The sequence below is a fragment of the Helianthus annuus genome, chromosome 15, assembly GCF_002127325.2.
Source record: "Helianthus annuus cultivar XRQ/B chromosome 15, HanXRQr2.0-SUNRISE, whole genome shotgun sequence".
NCBI classification, from domain to species: domain Eukaryota; kingdom Viridiplantae; phylum Streptophyta; class Magnoliopsida; order Asterales; family Asteraceae; genus Helianthus; species Helianthus annuus.
The window spans coordinates 174668122-174688922 of NC_035447.2; the positions used below are offsets into that span (position 1 = coordinate 174668122).

A 20801-nucleotide genomic window follows, 5' to 3' on the forward strand; every position below is an offset into this window, starting at 1 on the left:
GTTTCAAAATCTTCTGGAATAATAGTATCATTCCAAACAACACGAGTCATTCTTGTATTAAAATCAGTGTTTGCTGACAAAACAGGACCAACCTGAATAAAAAGTTATAAAATCATTAAACATAAAACGCAATAACTTAAAAAGCATTGATTGTAAAACGCAATTGTTTTGTAATTCTATTGTTAAAAATGTTGGATTTTATTGTATAATACATAAAACGCAGTAATAAAACAATTATAAAATTGCAGTGTGTTATATCATAAAACGCAGTTAATACCTTTGTCTTCAATTTCTCCCATATATGCCACATACATAACCTATGCCTACTTCTTGGAAGTACACCCTTAATAGCTCTCTTCATTGCAGCATCTTGATCAGTAACAACAACTTTAGGCTCACTTCCAAAAGCATTAACAAAGCATCTTAAAAGCCATCTATACGAATCTGCAGTCTCCGAACCAAGTAATGCACCACCAAATGTGACATTCCTAAAATGATTATCAATACCAGTAAATGGTACAAAAACCAAATCATACCTGAATAAAAAAAATTAAAAAAGCATTAGAAAATTTAGAAGAGGATATATAACGCAATAGAATTTATATAACGCAATAAATAAAAAAAAACTTACTTGTTTGATTTATAAGTAGCATCAAAACCAAATATGTCACCAAACACCGTATAATTTTTTTTTGATTGCTCATCAGCCCAGAAAAGCCCTCTCAATCTTCTATCTTCACCAATAACATAATCACATGTGAAACCAGGACAACATTCTTTCTTCCTAATAAGGCGCCTAACTACCATTTCTGCATCATACTCTCCGATGTAAAGATTCAAATCCCTTCTATAATTCTTACAATCAACTTTACTAGCTCCAACTTCATCAAAACCACCATATATTGTTTTCATAATATTGAATGCTTTAACAGGTCCAATATTGATTGCAGACAATCCAGATATAAAACTTTCTTTCACATAATCGATACTTCTGGCAGCCGGCAAGAAATGAATATCTTCATCTTCAACAAAGATATGATTATGTTCTTTTTCAAAGAAGTAGATTTTAAACATATTATTGTCCTCTAATAATAGTTTCACATGAGCATTGCATCCAACTCTTTTTGAACCTCTATTACGTCTAACAATCTTTTTATTATTCTCAACTGAACCAGAATCTATTGCTTTGGAAACATGAAATCCTTCTTTTGAACAGACAATATATCTTATTTTTACTAAACCACCAACATTTTTCCAAGAGGTATTTTTTCTTGCAGAAAAACCTGCAGCAAGTGCATATCTCTGATAAAATGCAAATGCCTCATCAAATGACTTAAAAAGCATTCCAACAGCAGGTGTAAGAGATCCACTGACTTTAGGTTTGAAAAACTTTCTTCCACTGTTTATGCATACACGTTCCTCCCACTTGGAAATGTTATCTGAAACAATTAAAAAGAATATAAAACGCAATACCTCTTACAGAATAATGTTTTTACTGATAAGCCTAAAAATATGTTCAGTAAAACGCATCATGTGATCTGAAACACTTTACAAAAAATCATAAAATGCATTACAACCTATATAATAATGTGTTTACTGTTAAATCTCAAAGTATGTATATAATAATTTAGAAATACAGACCTTTAAGGTTTGTATAAGAAGTATTATGAGTAAAAGCATAAAACGCAATACATTCAGTAAAACGCATCCAATGATGAACAAACAAAAATTGTACAACAATAACAGTTATAGCTAATATTTAGCTTTATATTACATAAATCTTAAACTACAAGTTTGTATGCATATAATTTAATTAATATCATAAAACGCAACTATTAACTAAAACGCAATAAAATGATGAAGAAACAAAACAAACAAATTATGTTAAATTATACAACAATAACAATTAAACTTATGAAATATCAAATATTAATTACAGAAACACGAATTATAAAACGTAAAAGAATGAAATTTGGACAAAAATTACAAAAAAATAACTCAAAATTGAAGCTAAACATACCAGCAGAGTCGGACGAAGACATTGAAGTTATCGAATTGACAAACGAAAGAAGATTAATGTTTGAAAAGAGTTGAATTTGCGATTGATGGCGATTTAGGGATATGGAATCTTCAATTCTGTTATGAGAGTGATGAACTAAGAAAAGAAGTAACAGAATCTATAAATTAGAACGAAGATATGATAATGTAAAAAGAGGAAAAAGCCCACGCATCCAAAAATTTAAAAATAGACGATGAACGGCTGAGATTGCTTCCTATCCTTCCTAGCGAAAATTAACTTCCTATTTGATCTTTACCCTTTGTTTCTTTACATTCTTGTAACTTATGGATTGGGTGTTTTCCAAAAAACTTTTTGTATTTTCCATTTTTAACCCAAAGGTTCTTATGTTTTGCATTTAACCTCTTTAACTTTTTTACTTTTAACCCACATCTTTTCATCTTTTACAATTTAACCCCCACACTTTTTATTTTTAACTTTCGGCCCCATACTTTTCATGTTTTGCAAGTTTTTCGTTTTACGTTTCGTTTTAAATTTTGCGAGTCAACACGCCGCAACGTGCTTGTGAGGTTCAACCGTTTTTCGTCTACTTTTTCCTGTTTGACAGACCAATCACAACGCGTCTATTTTTCTTCGTTTAACAAGTTCGTCGTAACGCGCGGGTCCTAGGTCAACTTAGTTATTATTTTCAACATTTAACGTTTATGGTTAATTTCTTCGCATTAACACATCGCAACAGACATGCGTGGTTGAACGATTTTACGTCTGTTTTTCGTTCGGTGTTATTTTTTTACTTTTTTATTTTATTTTTACGAGCTCTTCTAATGTTGGTGGTCGTTGTCAGTGGTGTGACATTAGTGCTACTTGTCACGATTTTAAGAACGTATTTAACCTATTAAGTTATTACTAATAATTTGTTTCGAGTTTACCACCATACCCCCTTTACTTAAGAAAATACTAATTTTTTACGTGCATACTTTTGTGTACCTGTCAGTATAAATTCGATTTACTCTACATTTCGAAGTAAACTTTTCCTGGAAACAATTCAGGTTAAATATAATACGTTTTCATTTAAAAAAAAACATTTTTTCGTGCACATTTTTATGCACGTTTCGGTATAAATTCGAGTTGGTGTATGTTTAAATGTAAACTTATTTAGAGAACGAGTCAGGTGAAATATAATATGTTTTCGTCAAATTGTAGTTTCTTTTTCCCCTTTTTTAAACGCTCTAATTAATCTCTTTTGATTATACATGTCAACTTTTCTGTTATACCAATTACATTTTCTATGTATGACTAAGGTCACATGTAATATGTTATGTTATGATTGTATGGTATAAATTTGATTTACTTTATGTTTTGATCCAATCACATTGTTTATATAGGTTACATTGAGTTCAATCGATTACATCGAAACGTGTGTTTTCATACGGTTAACGTATCACATAACGTTTGGACTAATTTATTTGATGTTTGCGATGTAGCCGCGCCACAACGTGCGCGGGTGTTAATGCTAGTTAAAATTACATTAAACAATAAAGTCCTAGAGTAAAAAATAATTCCTGCATTAAATAAAAAAAGTCCTAGAGTTAAAAAATAAACGTCCTACATGAAAAAAATTCCTAATTCATTTGCGAGCGAAATCGTTGGTGAATCTTGTCTTTCTTGTGTTGAAGAATTTCCTTGCCATTCGGATCCTCAAGATCGTCCGCTTTCATCGAAAGCACCATAAGATCGATTGCATCGGTCTTATGTTGTTTAAGTGATGAAAGTTCAACAACACGCTCGTTAAGTTTATCCGTTTTTACTTCAAGATCGACTTGACTCGAAGACAACGTTCACATGCCTCTGTTTTTTTGCCTTCGCACGATCTCTCCCCATAGGACGAGTCTCACCAACCGGCTCAATCGGAGTTTTAAACTCGTCATCAGAATCATTTAAATTAAAATTCGATCACGCAACCGAACCAACGTCGGTGGACGATATGCTTCTTGATCGTTTGGAGGTTGGCTCCCGCATATCCACTGGCGGGACACACTTTGTGCAATGTGCTTTTTCTTAAAACTTGCCACGGTTAATGCATTGTAAATGTGTGGTGTTTATCTCATTTGAAGATTTTTAGCGCCTCATTATGCAAGTCAACATCACTTGCACCACTTGGTCGACCCCCGCATTGGTTGACCAAGTTGTTGTAGATGACGTTGAATGCGGTAAATTTTCTACACATTTCTCTCTGTTTGCCAGAAAATTGATCCGCATTGCAATAAGGCTCACGTTCAATGATGTTGTGGAAGGTTACACGAACATGCTTTCAAAAGTCGGTTCCTCTTTGAGAGTCATCTATGAGGCTATGAAACATATAAAAACATATATAAATATTGTAACAGGGGAAGGTTCAAATGAAAACCACTAGTTATTGTGAAAACTCGAAAACTAATTAAAAAAAGCCAAAAAAACATACAAAAATTTTTTTTTTTTAATTTTTTTTTTTTTTGCAATCAAAATTTCGCAGGTTTTTTAATATAAAAAAAAAATTCAAAAAAAAAAAAAAAATTTGTGTAGTGCACATGTGTAATACTGCACATATGTATGTGTACTACACATGTGTATTATTACACATGTGCACTACACAAATTTTTTTTTTTTTTTTTTTTTAAAGTTTTTTTTTATATATAAAAACTAGCGATTTTTATAAAAAAAAAATTGAAAAAAAAAAATTTGTGTGTTTTTTAGGCTTTTTTTAGTTAGTTTTCGAGTTTTCACAATAAAAGTGGTTTTCATTTGAACCATCCCCTATTGTAACATTCTTAAAAATATAACATATAAAAATACCGGTAGTCGGGTCCTCGGAAATGTCGACCCGCACAAGCCAAAGCGAGTAAGCGACCTCCTCGTTAACCGTCCACTTCTCGGCTACTCTTCAACGGGTGGGTCGTCGTCCCCCTTTTTTATGATTACTTTTTTTTTTGTTGCGATGGACCGGATTGAGTTGGTTGAACCATGTTGGGTTGTGTTTCGGGTATGGCGGTTTGTAAACCTTGGGTGTTTATTTGGTATTGGTGATAAAATTTGGATGCCACGGCTTGCGGCAAATCCATAATATTTTCCATGCTCAGCCGATAGCAACCGACGAACATGTTGTGTGGAACCATGTTGGGTTGAGAGATTGGTGTGTTTGGAGTATTCGGTATGCCTTTGTACGGATTGTTCGGGTCAATGTTGCCCCCAAGGAAACAGTATTTTATAAATATGGCAGAAGATTATAATAAAGGTTGGCATAAATGAAGAGAAAGGAGAGGTAGAAGTGGGTAGGATGGTATAAAAATGTGAAAGAGGAGGTCTATATTTGAACTGTATGGAAAAAAAATTAAAATTTAATTTAAAAAAAACGGAAACATAGTCGTTTGAGGTGGCCCCCCACATTTTGAATCCTCTCCACGCCGTGAAGCTACCCACGCCCGCCGGACCACCCCCCACCTTCACCCGCGCCCCGTCCAATGGTGTTCGGCGCCCAATCACGCCGCGGCCCATACCATATGGCATAGGCGTGAGTCGGTTGTGTATGGTCTTATGAACAGCCCTGCGAAAGTGCTAAACAGTTACCTAATTAATTTAGGGCCACTTAAAATGTATGATTTTATAGTATTAGAGTATACGTGACTCGTGAACGGGAAGTCATGTCAATCGCCAAACGAACTAAACATAACGATAACGAGCATAAAATCTGATAAGGTGTTTAGAGACAATCACAGAGCTTTATGAACCGAAACATGATTGAATGGAACTCATAGTCAAACCTTTGATGTAGAAGCCAATCCTCAAATCCCTTTCCTTTTAGTGTGTGATGTTGGAACACACCATATCAAGTATTGAAAGCTATTCAATTGGTTGGTAGGTTTATTAAGAATACCGTTTTGTATTTTATCCAAGGTGCAATGTGCTTGTAGATATAGGTTTGAAGCCCAACATAAAAACAAACAAACTGAATAGATGACTTGTTAACAAAGATATGATAAGTCACCAACCTAATTAAACAAAAGCAGAATAACTACTAATTCAACAACTGGATAATTGTTAGGTGAATTATAAAAGTCCAAATGAAAGCTATGTCTATATCATGAGTTATTTGTTGGGATTAATTACAATGTAAAATGTATTACTTGTATATTTCTACTTTTTTTTAATTTCAAGTATGTGGTGAACATTCATACACACGTGAGTACTTAACTACTCCAAGAGGTATATGCAAGTACTGGTCCGTTGCGAACTTCAATGCGGTATATTCACTGCTTTTAAGAATGTTCATGTTCAAGGCTGCATACATTCGTTAGTGATTCTCAAAGAGCTAATGTTTACCCTGTCTTGTTACAAGCTGTCAAAAATCACAAAAGAAGCGAATCTTTGGGTAACCCAGAGCCGCAAACGTCTCAACTAGAAAAGAAAAAAAAACGGGTTTTGATGTTGAAAGAAATAAATTAATCTGCTTGTAATCTAGCAATGTACTGATCATAAAAACTGGCTGCTTTCTCAAGATCACCAAGCTCGGTGTAGCAATCAGCTATGGCACCAAACGCTTCTGTGTTTCCCGAGTCTTCTTCTTCTCTTTCTGAGATTGATAGCACCATTGAATGGTATTTAATGGCTTCTTTATACTTGCCCTGCCTCTGCATTGATGCTCCTGTATTGTATAATGCTTCATCAAACTTATGCACATTAAAAAACAAAAGAAAAGAAACACAAACCTAATCCTCTTGCGGCCTTTTTTTCCTCGATCGGATCTTTAATGTTCTGGGCAAGCTCCAGGGCGGCTTTGAATTCGGAAAATGCCTTATCTGGATTTTGATTTCTAAGAAAGTTTTTCCCGTTTTTGAGACGGGATATTAACTCTTGTTTCTTTGGATCAACAATTACTTCATTATCTGGTACTCTAGCAGCAGCAGGAGCATAACTTAAAGTGGGTGCATATGATTCTATCTTTGCTTGCCGCTTTAAAGCTGCATTGATTTGTCTCAATTGTTCATTCAGTCGTTGCAGTTCTGCCTTTCTTTGACGAGCAAGCAGTCCTGCAATTTGGAAACCAACTTTACACCATTTCCCGATTTCTATGAAAAAACTTGCCCTTATTTCTAATTTTAGCAACTAAGTTACAATTTGCTACCAACCGGAAGTAGCAACTAATGACCTGTTCAACCCGTAATAGCAGTTCAAGTTTTTGCTGATTTTCAGAGAGTGTTGACATGACTTCCGACCCGTTTAAAAAGTTAAATGTTTTAAAATTAGAAGTTAAATATAACCCAAATCGATCAAAATCCATTATGTAGGTGAACAAAGTCAGAATTGTGTCATGTGTGCAAAGCAAGTAAATTTCACCTCCAACTGTGGCCCCAATGAGAGCAACAAGTAGCAACAGGGGCATGTTCATATTAAAGACAGATTGCTCTGCCTCACATGTCTCTGCTAGGGCTTCTAAAGGTGCAGCTAATACCAAAGCATTAGCAATAATGGGTCCTACTGGTAAGGATCTTACAAACCTCATTGTCTGCAAAATGATAAACATAAGATTGATAGAAACCAGTAAAAGTTCACAAGATAACCATCAGGTTCAACAGGCATCACAATCCAATAAAACGTCCACGCAAGTATCCGACCTTTTTCATTAAGGCTGCCCGTGTATCAGAAAGATCACCCGAGTATGCATCAGGTTTCTTTTTTTGAACGACTAACAAAAGCCCGATTACCTACCTGGGTAAACCCAATGGCATAAGGCCACCCACGCAGAGGAAAAAGGCCCACTGTGGTAAAACCCAGACCACCAGAGTAGGACGGACGAATAAATGCCTTTGATGAGGTGTCATGATGTTATAGGTTAAAGTTGTTTTCTTTCAAATTATATACACACATTTTCATCAACCAACATGTTGTAGGCCTAAATACTAGGTATCAATCAAAGAAACCATATAGATAGATACATACATGGGTGACCTATGAAATGGTTTCAACATCCAAAATGAAGAAACAAAAATTGACTTAATAATAATAATCAGGATTGCATAAGGAAGTGAAACATACATAACTAACACATGTGATGACTGACTCACTGACCATCATACCTGATGCAAATGGGCAATAATATCCCCAGTTGTTGTTGATGCACCACCACAACTGTGTAGCTTAGAATCATGGGTGGTTTTGGAAGAAGTTGTTGTGCTAAAGTTTTGGACATTCATTACTAGCAGCTTTCCTTCAAAATCAAAAATAAAAAAAATGATTAAAAACAACTTTTGCTATAATTAATTAAGGGGGTGTGTGTGCTTAATATCATCAAATAAAATGTTGGTTAGCTGATAACTTTGTGAAGTGCTTCATTGATTGATTGATTGCTTTAAAAAGCAATAATAATAATAATAGAGCTGTGAACCCAAACACCGCTTAAACATATTGAAGAGAAAGTAATGAATGAAGAAAACTAATATCAAGTAATAAAGATTACTGACGACGACGAAGGCGTGCAGTGGAAAGAAGAAGAAGACAGGTGGAGGAGCAACCGGCGACCACCGCCATTGTATTCTATTCTATTGTGGATAAACAACACTTTTTCTCCCTTCCTTGTTTTCCTTTCACTATTACATCTTTTTTTCAACCGCATTCATTTTACATCTTTTTTCATTAAAAGAAATATCCTAATTTCTATATTTATTTTAGGAAAAATCTCTCAATATTCTTTAATTATTGAGTTAATTACAAAAATGGGTCCTGTGGTTTATACATAATTTCGCCTTAGGGTACTAACTTATTTTTTTAACAAGTTTAGGTTCTATGGTTTCAATTTTGTAACACCTTTGGGTACTAACACCAAAATTAGTTAATTAATGACTAAAATACCCTTGCATTTTTTTAAGTTTATCAATGTAACACATTTAGGTACTAACACCTAAGTTTATTTAAGTTTAAATTAATTTTACAAAATCTATTTATTTTTTTATTTTCATTATTTTATTATATCTCTTAATTAACATAAACTCTATTTATTTTTTTTATTTTCATATTTTTTATTAAATTTCTTATTTAACATAAAATCTACTTGTTGCACCAGTATTTTTTTAAATAGATTTTTTAAATAAAATCTACTAGCTATATAGTTTTATGTAAATTAAATTTTCATTTTCAATTTTGGATTGAAATGATTGATAATAATAAATATCTTTCATGTAAAAAAAATTAAGCCTTTTTTTAACTCGTTTTTTTGTTCATTTACATTTTACTATTTTAGAAAGATATTTAATTTACATAAAACTATATAGCTAGGTATTTTACATAAAACTATATAGCTATGTATTTTAGATAAAACTATATAGCTAGGTATTTTAGATAAAACTAAAAAAATTTAAGCATTTTTTTAACTTGTTTTTTTTTTTTTGTAAAATAGATTTTTAATTTACATAAAACTATAGAGCTAGTAGATTTTATTGGTGCAACTAGTAGATTTTATGTAAATTAAATATTTTCTAAAATAGTAAAATGTAAATGAACAAAAAACGAGTTAAAAATGGCTTAATTTTTTTTACATGAAAGATATTCATTATTATCAATCATTTCAATCCAAAATTGAAAATTAAAATTTAATTTACATAAAACTATATAGCTAGTAGATTTTATTTAAAAAATCTATTTAAAAAAAATACTGGTGTAACAAGTAGATTTTATGTTAAATAAGAAATTTAATAAAAATATGAAAATAAAAAAAATAAATAGAGTTTATGTTAATTAAGAGAATAATAAAATAATGAAAATAAAAAAATAAATAGATTTTGTAAAATTGATTTAAACTTAAATAAAATTAGGTGTTAGTACCCAAATGTGTTACATTGATAAACTTAAAAAAATGCAAGGGTATTTTAGTCATTAATTAACTAATTTTGGTGTTAGTACCCAAATGTGTTACAAAATTGAAACCATAGAACCTAAACCTGTTAAAAAAATAAGTTAGTACCCAAAGGCGAAATTATGTATAAACCACAGGACCCATTTGTGTAATTAACTCTTAATTATTCTCATTACAAATTTGTATTAGATGTATATTTTAAAAGGGTGCATTTAACTAGTTTTAAACTAATATTTTTAGAAAGGAGTATTTCACATAATAGTAACCAAGTTTTAAAAGTGTTCTAATTAGGTTACTGGTATTGTTTTTGTCAATTAGATAACTTAACATTTAAATCGAGTCATGTCTTTTTTTCCACGTGTCAAGAAAAAAATGGAACATAAGATGTTGTGGTCGAATTATTTTAATATTTGAAATTATATTTATTAAAAATAAAAACCATTTAATTACATTAAAAATTAAAAAAACAAGTTACAATCCACGTCATCACTCGACGTTAGCATCAAATAAAAGAGAAAAAAGAAACAAAAATCCACCTCACCACGGTTATCTACGAAATGGATGAAAAAAAACCCTTAATTTTAATGAAGAATGAATGTTAAGTGACCTGATTGGAACACTTTTGAAACTTGAGTGACCTAATTGGAACACTTTTGAAACTTGGTTACTATTCTACAAAGTTACCCGAAATAAAAAAGGTGTATTTAGCTCACCCCTAGTCGAAACCTTACTTTTTGAAAATGTGAGATGAGATACATACGAGTAATAAATAGTTTATGTAGTTTATAGGCGTATAAATGTTATTATGCAGATTGAACAATTGTCTAATGCATTGGCTTTTCTTTTTTCCTTTTTTTTAATTTTCAACTCTTAATTTTGTCCTTTATGTTTTAAAATCTTGCACGGTTTGTCCTTTAGGCCAAACTCAGTTAAATTGTTTGGTTAAGTTTGATCATGTGCCCTGCACATGAGGGTATTTTTATCATTTCATTATTCAGGGGCTATTGTGCAAATAACATATCTCTAAGGATTGATGTGTACAAAAATTAAAAACATTAAAATAAAACATTTTTTTCAACCCTTCCCTCTGCATCATCATCTTCCCCAATTCTCATCAAAATCAACCTAAAACCTAAAACATATATCAGGTGATAAAGAAGATCGAGTAGACTCATCTTGACTTATGCTTTCTAATCAACAATATCTCAATAGATTCATTGATTTATGTCAAAAACTACGCAGGGTCAGTATATCAAACATGATTACAGTAAATATTGATAATTATAACAAAATCAAACATCAATTTAAGAGTAAATAACTGTCACGGCCCTCGACCCGGTTTGACCCGGTCCAGGAGCCGCGGGACAGAAAATCCCGTGGTATTTATTTTTATAGCGGAAGTCTTAACAGGATCGTTTTTAAACTTGAAAATTTTGCCCGAGTATTATTTATTTTACGTTTCAGGATAAATCCCGTAAATATCATAATTTCATTATTTTACAAACATGTTTATTTATTTATTTGAGCCACCACTTCAAGCTTGATAGTGCTCCGTAGCACGTATACTTAATTCAGTAGGTCACCTGAAACATGTTGTAAAAAGGTTTTGTCAGCGGGGAAATACTGAGTGAATCATTCATTTTGATAAAAATGACACATAGTTATAATTTACAGCATAAGAGCGATTACTATGGCAGTATCTTAATTAATATCTGGTCTTGCCACCCGTGTGACGATGGTCATACCACTATTGGGTCCAGTCACCCAATTAGTGACGTTTTGTCACTGTTAGGTCTTATTAGCCTAACCCATGTTAGGGCTTATTGCCTAACTGTGAGAAATTAGTAATGTGCACAATACCCCACTAACCAGCGGTCAAGATAACCACGACTTAATCCCTGTAATTATAACATTTTGAAAATAATTTGGAGTATTGTAAAACAGTTGATAAAAAGAGAATGACTCACATTGCAGATTTAACGGGCAAGGTATAAGCCTACTGATTAGCCTTGATTTAACCTAATTTAATAATTATGTACACACAATAGGTTAGTAACTTAATACAGCAGTTACGTCAATTCACGAGATCAAACCCTCACAATGATTAACAAGTGCAATACTTAATAATTCAATCGGATTCACAACGAATAACAGAGCATAGTCCGAATTCGAACAGCACTCAGATATTCAAGTCGAAATCACGACGAATAATCAAAGTAGAAGCTCAATTTGAGCAGCACTCGGACAATCGTTGGATAGTTATAATCGATCGGACGTTGAATCGTAATAGCGATCGAGTTATTACCCTGATTGCGGCAGCACCTTGTGATTGTGTGTGTTTAATTGTAGTATTACAGCTCTATCTCGACGTACAAAAGGAATTTGGCCGTCGTTATAACAACAGAAAGCAAGTGCCAAGGTCGGCTATTTATACACGAATTTGGACTTGCTTACGGACCGTAAGCCTAACCCTTTACGGTCCGTAAAGGATATAAACCGACTATAGGTTGCCACGCGTGGGACTAGCCTAGCTGAGTCAATGAAATTGACCAATCAAATCTACACAACGTTTAATTTAGATAAACGTCCAACTAGGGTTTACCCCCCTTGAGTTTTAGGGGTCCTGATCCTGATTCCGATTGTCCTGAAAATTTTAGGGCTAGTGCAGAATTAATTGGGTGTCTCAATTAGGGTTTTCTTATTGACTAATTATCATCCTAATTATTGATTTTAGTGACAGTTGTTACATCCTCCCCACCTTAAGAAAAATCTCGTCCTCGAGATTTACTGGAATAAATGATGGTATTTTCACCTTATTTCTGATTCTAGCTTTTACGTGTATTCTGGTCCTCTTTTGGCTGTGAACAGCACTTTTGTGCTTTGAAAAACTTGCTCTTCTTATCTTATTTGTAATAGATTCCCTATCATTTAAAATTTTCCATTTACCTCTTTACCTTGGAGAGGTACTACCAGGGATTTATCTGATAGACATTTCTTAAGGTTGGATACATGAAACACATCATGTACCTCTGCTAATTCTTCTGGTAGTTATAAATGATAGGCCACTGGTCCTATTTGTTGGATTACTTGAATGGTCTTACGTACCTTAGACTTAGCTTTCCTTTCTTACCAAATCTAATAACTCTTTTTTTCAAGGAGATACTTTCAATAGTATTTTGTCTCCAACTCGAACTCCAACGACTTTTATTTGTATCACTTTTCTAACTGTCTTCAACCTTTCCTTCGTGATACTAAATATGACAGTCGTAGTCACTTAGGATTTCCTTTTTCTTCATAAACGATACTGAAGTATTCCCACAGGGAGGAACTTGGTCGTATAATCCTTTACTTAGTAATTGATCTAATTGTTTCTTTAATTCTAGTATTTCAGTAGATGCTGACTGATATAGTGTCCTAGTATAGTTTCTGGATTTAGAGGAATTCTAAATTCTATTTCTCTATTGGGTGGTAATCCTGGTAGGTTTTGGGGAAAATGTTAGGATATTTTGATATAATCGGAATGTCTTTTATTTTCTTATCTTTTGGTATCAGCAACTAGTGATACCATATATACTATTCCTGGTTTCTGTAAAGAACTGGCCAGCTGCATTACTGATGTTAATTTCAGTTACTTTTGTGGTTTATCTCTGGTTATTATTACAAATTTTCTTGCAGGTGTATGGATTTCTACGGAACTTAGATCATAGAGAACTCAAGCATAGTTGGCTATTAACCAATTTATTCCTAATACAACATCGAATCCGGCTAAATTAATTAATAACAAGTTCTGCAGAAAATTTATATCCTAATTCTATCTTTGCTTCTCGCAAAATCTTATTTATTTTAACGGAATTCCCATCTGCCGTTTCAATTGTAAAAGTCTGCCTAAGGTTGGTTAAGGGTAATTTAAGGGCTTGTCAGAATGAAGTATTTATAAAACTTTGGTTTGCACCAGAGTCAAATAATACTTGCATAAATGTTTGTGAACTAAAATGTACCGACTATGACGTCAGGACTTAGTTCAGCTTCCTGAGTAGTTAATTGAAAAGCTCTTGCGTTTTTCTTAGTAGTCCCTTCTGCAGGTTTCGTCTTTTCGTTTGCTGGGTTGCCTAATTTCGGGCAGTTTGTTCTGAAATGTCCGGTTTCTCCACAATTGTAGCAGGTTATTGCCTTCTTTTTCCTGCAATCCTCTTCTCGATGTCCTGGAATTTTGCAGTAATTGCAGCATCCTCTGCATTTTCCAAAATGCTTTCCCTTACAGGTATTGCAAAATGGAATAGTGGAAAATCGCCCGTTTTCTCTTTTCTTGAAATTGTTACTATTACCTATATGAAATTCTTGGGAAATTTTCTGGGCTAAATCCTTCCTCCTATTTTCTTCCCGAGTGCGTACCAATCCGTCAGTTAGAGTGTTAGCTAATTCTACTGCATCGTCAATCGTGCGGGGTCTCGCAGCTTTGACAATGTCACGAATCTCACTAATCAAACCCTAGATATAGCGAGAGATAAGTACCGGTTCTGGCGAAGCCAGAGTAGGTACAATTCTGGCATACTCAAAGAATTTTGAAGTATACCCTCGACAATCTACATCTACCATTCGGTGACTTAAAAACTTATTCGTCATCTGCTCTTTTTCGTATTCGGGACAGAATTTTCTTTCTATTATTTGCTTAAATTCTTCCCAACTCATGGCATAGGCCACGTCACTTCCTTTAGCTTGTAACACTGTATTCCACCATTCTAACGCTTCTTCCTTGAAAAGGTGCGAAGCGTACATAACCTTATCTTCCTCAACACATTTACTTATTCTGATCACTGCCTCGGTTTTCTCTAACCAACGCAGTGCCGCAGTTGCCCCTTCATTGCCTGCGAACTCTACGGGTTTACAGGCAAGGAACTCCTTGTAAGTGCAACCAGGCGTTGCAGCTTTCTTTTTCTTAGAGAGCGGAGCTTGTCGTAGTTCCTCATCATGATTAACATGATTATTGCCTCCATTTACGCTATTACTGAAGTTATCTTTAGAAATACGTTTGCTAGGAATGATTTGCTGTGGTTCTATTAGATTTTTAACAGCAGCAACGATTGCTGGAATAGCGTTGGCTATCCCTTGAGCTATCATTGTTGGAATAGTGTTAGCTATCCCTTGAGCAACAATATTTTCTATATCCTGCCTAGTCATATATTGATCCCCTGATTGTTGCTCGGATTGATTGACCTCGTTGACAGGTTCATTATTAGTGTTTTCCATCGGATAACTAATTTATAGATAATTAATTAGTATACCAGAAGTAATTTCAATGTCACCCTTAATTGCACATAATTACGTAAACAGCCAAAAGTTGTAAATTTTCTAAAATTTTCATGGTATTATACTTTTATATACAACCGTCCCATTACTTATTTTACACATACTAATTTTACTATTACTATTATACAATCATTTTTATAAATCTCCTATCTTTTTGCCAAATAATATTCTAGTGATGGTGTTTCCTCTGATCGTATTTCCAGGAGATCTGTTTCTCAATCTCTTGGATCCTATTCCCAACATTCATTAATTCTTTAGTCAAAGTGGCGGAGTCTGGCTATATTCTCGGTTACTTATTCACTACTACAAAAACTATTTGTTTAGGCGGTGTAAATGAAGATTATGAGCGGTTTTATGACCGCCTAAACAAATGTCGCAGGAAAAAATGTTTAATTACTCTCAGCGGTTAAAAAGCCGCCCAAAATAATACAAATTCCGCCCAAAAAAACATGCCAATAATTTTGTGATTTTGTGTTTTGAGCGGTGGTTTAACATCCCAACCGCCCAAAAAAAATAATGCAAAGCTCAAAATAATGGGTATATTTAGCTCAAAATAATGGTTGCTATATACACAGAAAGAGAAAATAATGTGTTGGCTCAAAATAGTGGATAATGGATACACAGAACTAAAACAATCAAAAACTCAGCAAACATCATAGAACCTCTTGATTACATAACTTCCAAAGTTTACAAAAGTTGTTCTAAACATAATAATCCAAAGTTGTTCAAATAACTACCACTAACCTAGCTAACCCATCTTCAAAAGTAGTTCAAATAACTACACCAACCTAACCCAACCAACCTACACTCTTACTCTTAAAAAATCGCGTCATGATGTTTTTAACCAACATGTCGATTTCCTCTTATGTTACGCTTGTTGTCTGGGTCCAAATCTAAAAAGAAATCAAATAACATATATTAGTTAACCCGAAACACCAAATAAAAATAAACATAAAACCCGAACAATACAACCTTAAACTCGGATCGATAACCCCAACATACTAAAGTCAAGATAGGTAAATTCTAAAAGTAATACTTACATTGTTTGGAAAACGAAATCGCTTCTTTAAAACAAACTGGACCATAAACCAAATCACCATGAACCCACACTCCCAAGACCCTTCTTGTTGCTTACACTGCATTAAATTTAAAAGAAAAAATCAATTACTAAAATAATCACTTAATTGTATAACATAAGAGTTAATAATACTAATAACATACTTGAACCATGGTGCATGTAAGTCCACTTCCAAAAGAAGATTCTATTGCTCTCGAAAGAGGATAATCATCTTTATTCTTGTTGGCCTTAACCGAAGTCGAATCCAAAATCCAAACACTTCGTTCCTTGGGAGAAAGGATAAACAAAACCCAATGGGCGCTAGAAAAAAGAAAGGTATAAAAAAGTAGTGTAATAAAATAAAGAAAATTAACTTGAATACACTAAAAAACAATAACATAGATATTACCTATAAAAAAGGGTGCAAGAAAATAATTTGTGCCCTTTTTAAGTTTGTAGACACTTAACAAGTGTTCTTTGACACTTTCAAAATTTTCCTCGCACTCTTTTCCAGTTATTTTGTGGATATTGAAGTAGGCAACTTTAGGGTCTTCTGGAGTTATTTTATAAAATACTATGTTATACAAATATCTGATATCAAACAAGAAAAAAAATAAAATGTTAAAAATTCAGTTGTGTTAAAAAATAAATTTATTATACGAAGTAAAAATAACAAGAAAAAACTTGCATTTGACACCAATGCAAAAAGCTAGCCTCAAGCAACCCGTTCGCCAAAAACTATAACATCCCCTCATATTCGATGGATTCAACTTCGATATCAAACGAAGTCTGGGGGTACATCTCATTAGGCAAATTAATCTCAATGCTCATCTTTCCATTAAAGAGATCCTGTAATCGTGCAGCCCATAACCTAATATTTTCAGGCCGCTTATTTTCTGTCTTCAACAAGGCATTTTGTATTTTTTGTTCAGCCGTTGACAACTTTAGAGCGGGAGGTTCTTCATCGACCTACATAATTAAACAAACGCTTTTAAGAGTATATATACACACATACACACACACACACACACATAACATGTTCGAGTTGTTGATTACCATCGAATCGAGTCGTTCTGACATGTGTACATCATTTTGATCAGGAAAAAATGCGTCAGAAACAAACTACATTAATTGAAAAACTAATTATTTGTGCATTGTTTATATATATATATATATATATATATATATATATATATATATATATATATATATATATAATGAGAATTTGAGTTGTTGATTACCTCGTCATCAAAATTTTCTATAGTAGTCGGATCAATATGATAATGTTGAGTTTGATTTAGTTCATCAGGTTGCTCAAACTACAACAAACGAAATTGTTGCAATATAAAATAAAATTAATATAAAATATATATTATCCGGACCAAAGTAACCAAACCACTAACCTGTGGCACATAACATGTGACGTTCTCCAATTGTTGTGTCAAGTCTTGGTTTTGGGGAGTTGTCTCTGTGTTCAAAAGCTACAATATAACAAAACATACATTATTTTCTTTCATTTGTCAAATATGTGAGAATCATATGATTGTATTAGGAGCCCATACATCAGATGGGTAAAAATCTCTAGTCACCTACAATCTTTTTTAATGGCTAATGACTTTTAATTATACTAAAAATAGTCTTTTAGTATACATCGACGGCATATGTATAAATATCATATATGTATACATACATATTATGCATAAAAAAATAAAACACATCAACAACAAATATATAAGAAACAAAAGTTCATACCTTTAACCTCTTGATTTGATATAATGAAGAATAAAAGCTAGAATAATTCAATTTTTAACTAAAATCAAATAACAACAAATAATTAATTAATACATATTGATCAAAAAATTAATATATGTATATACAAGAATACATATGATATATACCTGTTACTAAAGTAATGTTTGAATAGAATGAAGAATGAATTGAATTGAAGAAACAGAGGCTAGGCTAGGCTAGGCTAGGGTTTGCAGAGAGAAAAAATAATTAAAGAGATGGGATTTTCGTAGAGTTTTTTGAAATATGATAAAAACTCTTTATTTATTTGAGGTAGGTTGTTATGCTCGCAAAAAAAAAACCCTATTTTTTTGAGCTAGAATTTGTAAGAGCTCAAAAAAAATCATTTTTTGAGCCATACAGCTCAAAAAAACGTGGGTGTAAGTTTATTGTGCTGATTTTTGGGCGGTTTATGTGTCTAACCGCCTAAATTAATAATTTTTGAGCTCAGAAAAATCATAATTTGTACTAGTGTATTGGTGGATTTGGTTCTGGATCGTACTGAGGAAAAAGCTTATAGGGATAGTTTTGAATCTGTTTTTCATTAGTCAACCATTCGTCTATTCCTAAAGGTTGCGGGTGGATCGAAGGGTTTGGAATAGTTGGTTCTACATCTATTATTAGTTGTTTTTCATTAATAGACTTGATAGAATTATAATCTGTCAATGAAAAATCAAATTCTTCCTGGGATGGTAACCCCTTAATTTGCCTAGAGCTTTCCCCGATTTCTATTTTCTTAGGTGTGGGTTTTTCGAGAGGTACAACGTTGAATTCTATAGGTTCTTCTCTTGCTGCTATATATCTATTGAAATCTCTGGAAACTTCTATTCTTACTGGATAGAGATTTAAATTCTGAAGGGCATCAGACAAGTCACTCATGCTGTTTAACATAACATAGTTACTAAGTCAGAAGTTATAACAAATTTGATAGAAAACTTTGAAATATACTTTTATACTGTTTAACTATCAAAACAACTAAAATTTAAAATACCCTAGGTTTTATTTGTAAGTTTATTTACTTACTGAATAAGACTTCTAGACTATGAATAATAAAGGTACTAAAACTTTGGTCTAATTTATTTAAAATTTGTATTAATTGCTATGTGGCTAGCATATAAAGATCTGCCCTATGCTGTATATAATTAGTCAGATAATAAAACACATAATCATCAAATAACAATTAGAAATTCCTAAGTATTTCTCAATTACTTTAATAGGCTAAAATCAATAGTAAGCTTAAATCAGTGGCTTGATCAGTGGCTCTGATACCACCTTTTTTTGTCACGGCCCCCGACCCGGTTTGACCCGGTCCAGGAGCCGCGGGACAGAAAATCCCGTGGTATTTATTTTTATAGCGGAAGTCTTAACAGGATCGTTTTTAAACTTGAAAATTTTGCCCGAGTATTATTTATTTTACGTTTCAGGATAAATCCCGTAAATATCATAATTTCATTATTTTACAAACATGTTTATTTATTTATTTGAGCCACCACTTCAAGCTTGATAGTGTTCCGTAGCACGTATACTTAATTCAGTAGGTCACCTGAAACATGTTGTAAAAAGGTTTTGTCAGCGGGGAAATACTGAGTGAATCATTCATTTTGATAAAAATGACACATAGTTATAATTTACAGCATAAGAGCGATTACTATGGCAGTATCTTAATTAATATCTGGTCTTGCCACCCGTGTAACGATGGTCATACCACTATTGGGTCCAGTCACCCAATTAGTGACGTTTTGTCACTGTTAGGTCTTATTAGCCTAACCCATGTTAGGGCTTATTGCCTAACTGTGAGAAATTAGTAATGTGCACAATACCCCACTAACCAGCGGTCAAGATAACCACGACTTAATCCCTGTAATTATAACATTTTGAAAATAATTTGGAGTATTGTAAAACAGTTGATAAAAAGAGAATGACTCACATTGCAGATTTAACGGGCAAGGTATAAGCCTACTGATTAGCCTTGATTTAACCTAATTTAATAATTATGTACACACAATAGGTTAGTAACTTAATACAGCAGTTACGTCAATTCACGAGATCAAACCCTCACAATGATTAACAAGTGCAATACTTAATAATTCAATCGGATTCACAACGAATAACAGAGCATAGTCCGAATTCGAACAGCACTCAGATATTCAAGTCGAAATCACGACGAATAATCAAAGTAGAAGCTCAATTTGAGCAGCACTCGGACAATCGTTGGATAGTTATAATCGATCGGACGTTGAATCGTAATAGCGATCGAGTTATTACCCTGATTGCGGCAGCACCTTGTGATTGTGTGTGTTTAATTGTAGTATTACAGCTCTATCTCGACGTACAAAAGGAATTTGGCCGTCGTTATAACAACAGAAAGCAAGTGCCAAGGTCGGCTATTTATACACGAATTTGGACTTGCTTACGGACCGTAAGCCTAACCCTTTACGGTCCGTAAAGGATATAAACCGACTATAGGTTGCCACGCGTGGGACTAGCCTAGCTGAGTCAATGAAATTGACCAATCAGATCTACACAACGTTTAATTTAGATAAACGTCCAACTAGGGTTTACCCCCCTTGAGTTTTAGGGGTCCTGATCCTGATTCCGATTGTCCTGAAAATTTTAGGGCTAGTGCAGAATTAATTGGGTGTCTCAATTAGGGTTTTCTTATTGACTAATTATCATCCTAATTATTGATTTTAGTGACAGTTGTTACAATAACCTAGGGTAAACACTAATTGGCGAGATAAATTGATTCC

General features: G+C 33.2%; 1 protein-coding gene across 1 annotated transcript; it reads right to left on the reverse strand.

The window, feature by feature from the left end:
* Nucleotides 1–6277: 6277 nt before the first annotated feature.
* Nucleotides 6278–8681, reverse strand: LOC110913064 (protein FLUORESCENT IN BLUE LIGHT, chloroplastic). Its single transcript, XM_022157931.2, has 5 exons — nt 8512–8681; nt 8128–8258; nt 7388–7556; nt 6760–7080; nt 6278–6695 (listed from the first exon to the last, which is right to left on the reverse strand). Exons 1-5 carry the CDS (start codon nt 8576–8578, stop codon nt 6493–6495), a joined length of 891 nt encoding a protein of 296 aa, XP_022013623.1. The 5' UTR covers nt 8579–8681; the 3' UTR covers nt 6278–6492.
* Between the last annotated feature and the right edge of the window lie 12120 nt (nt 8682–20801).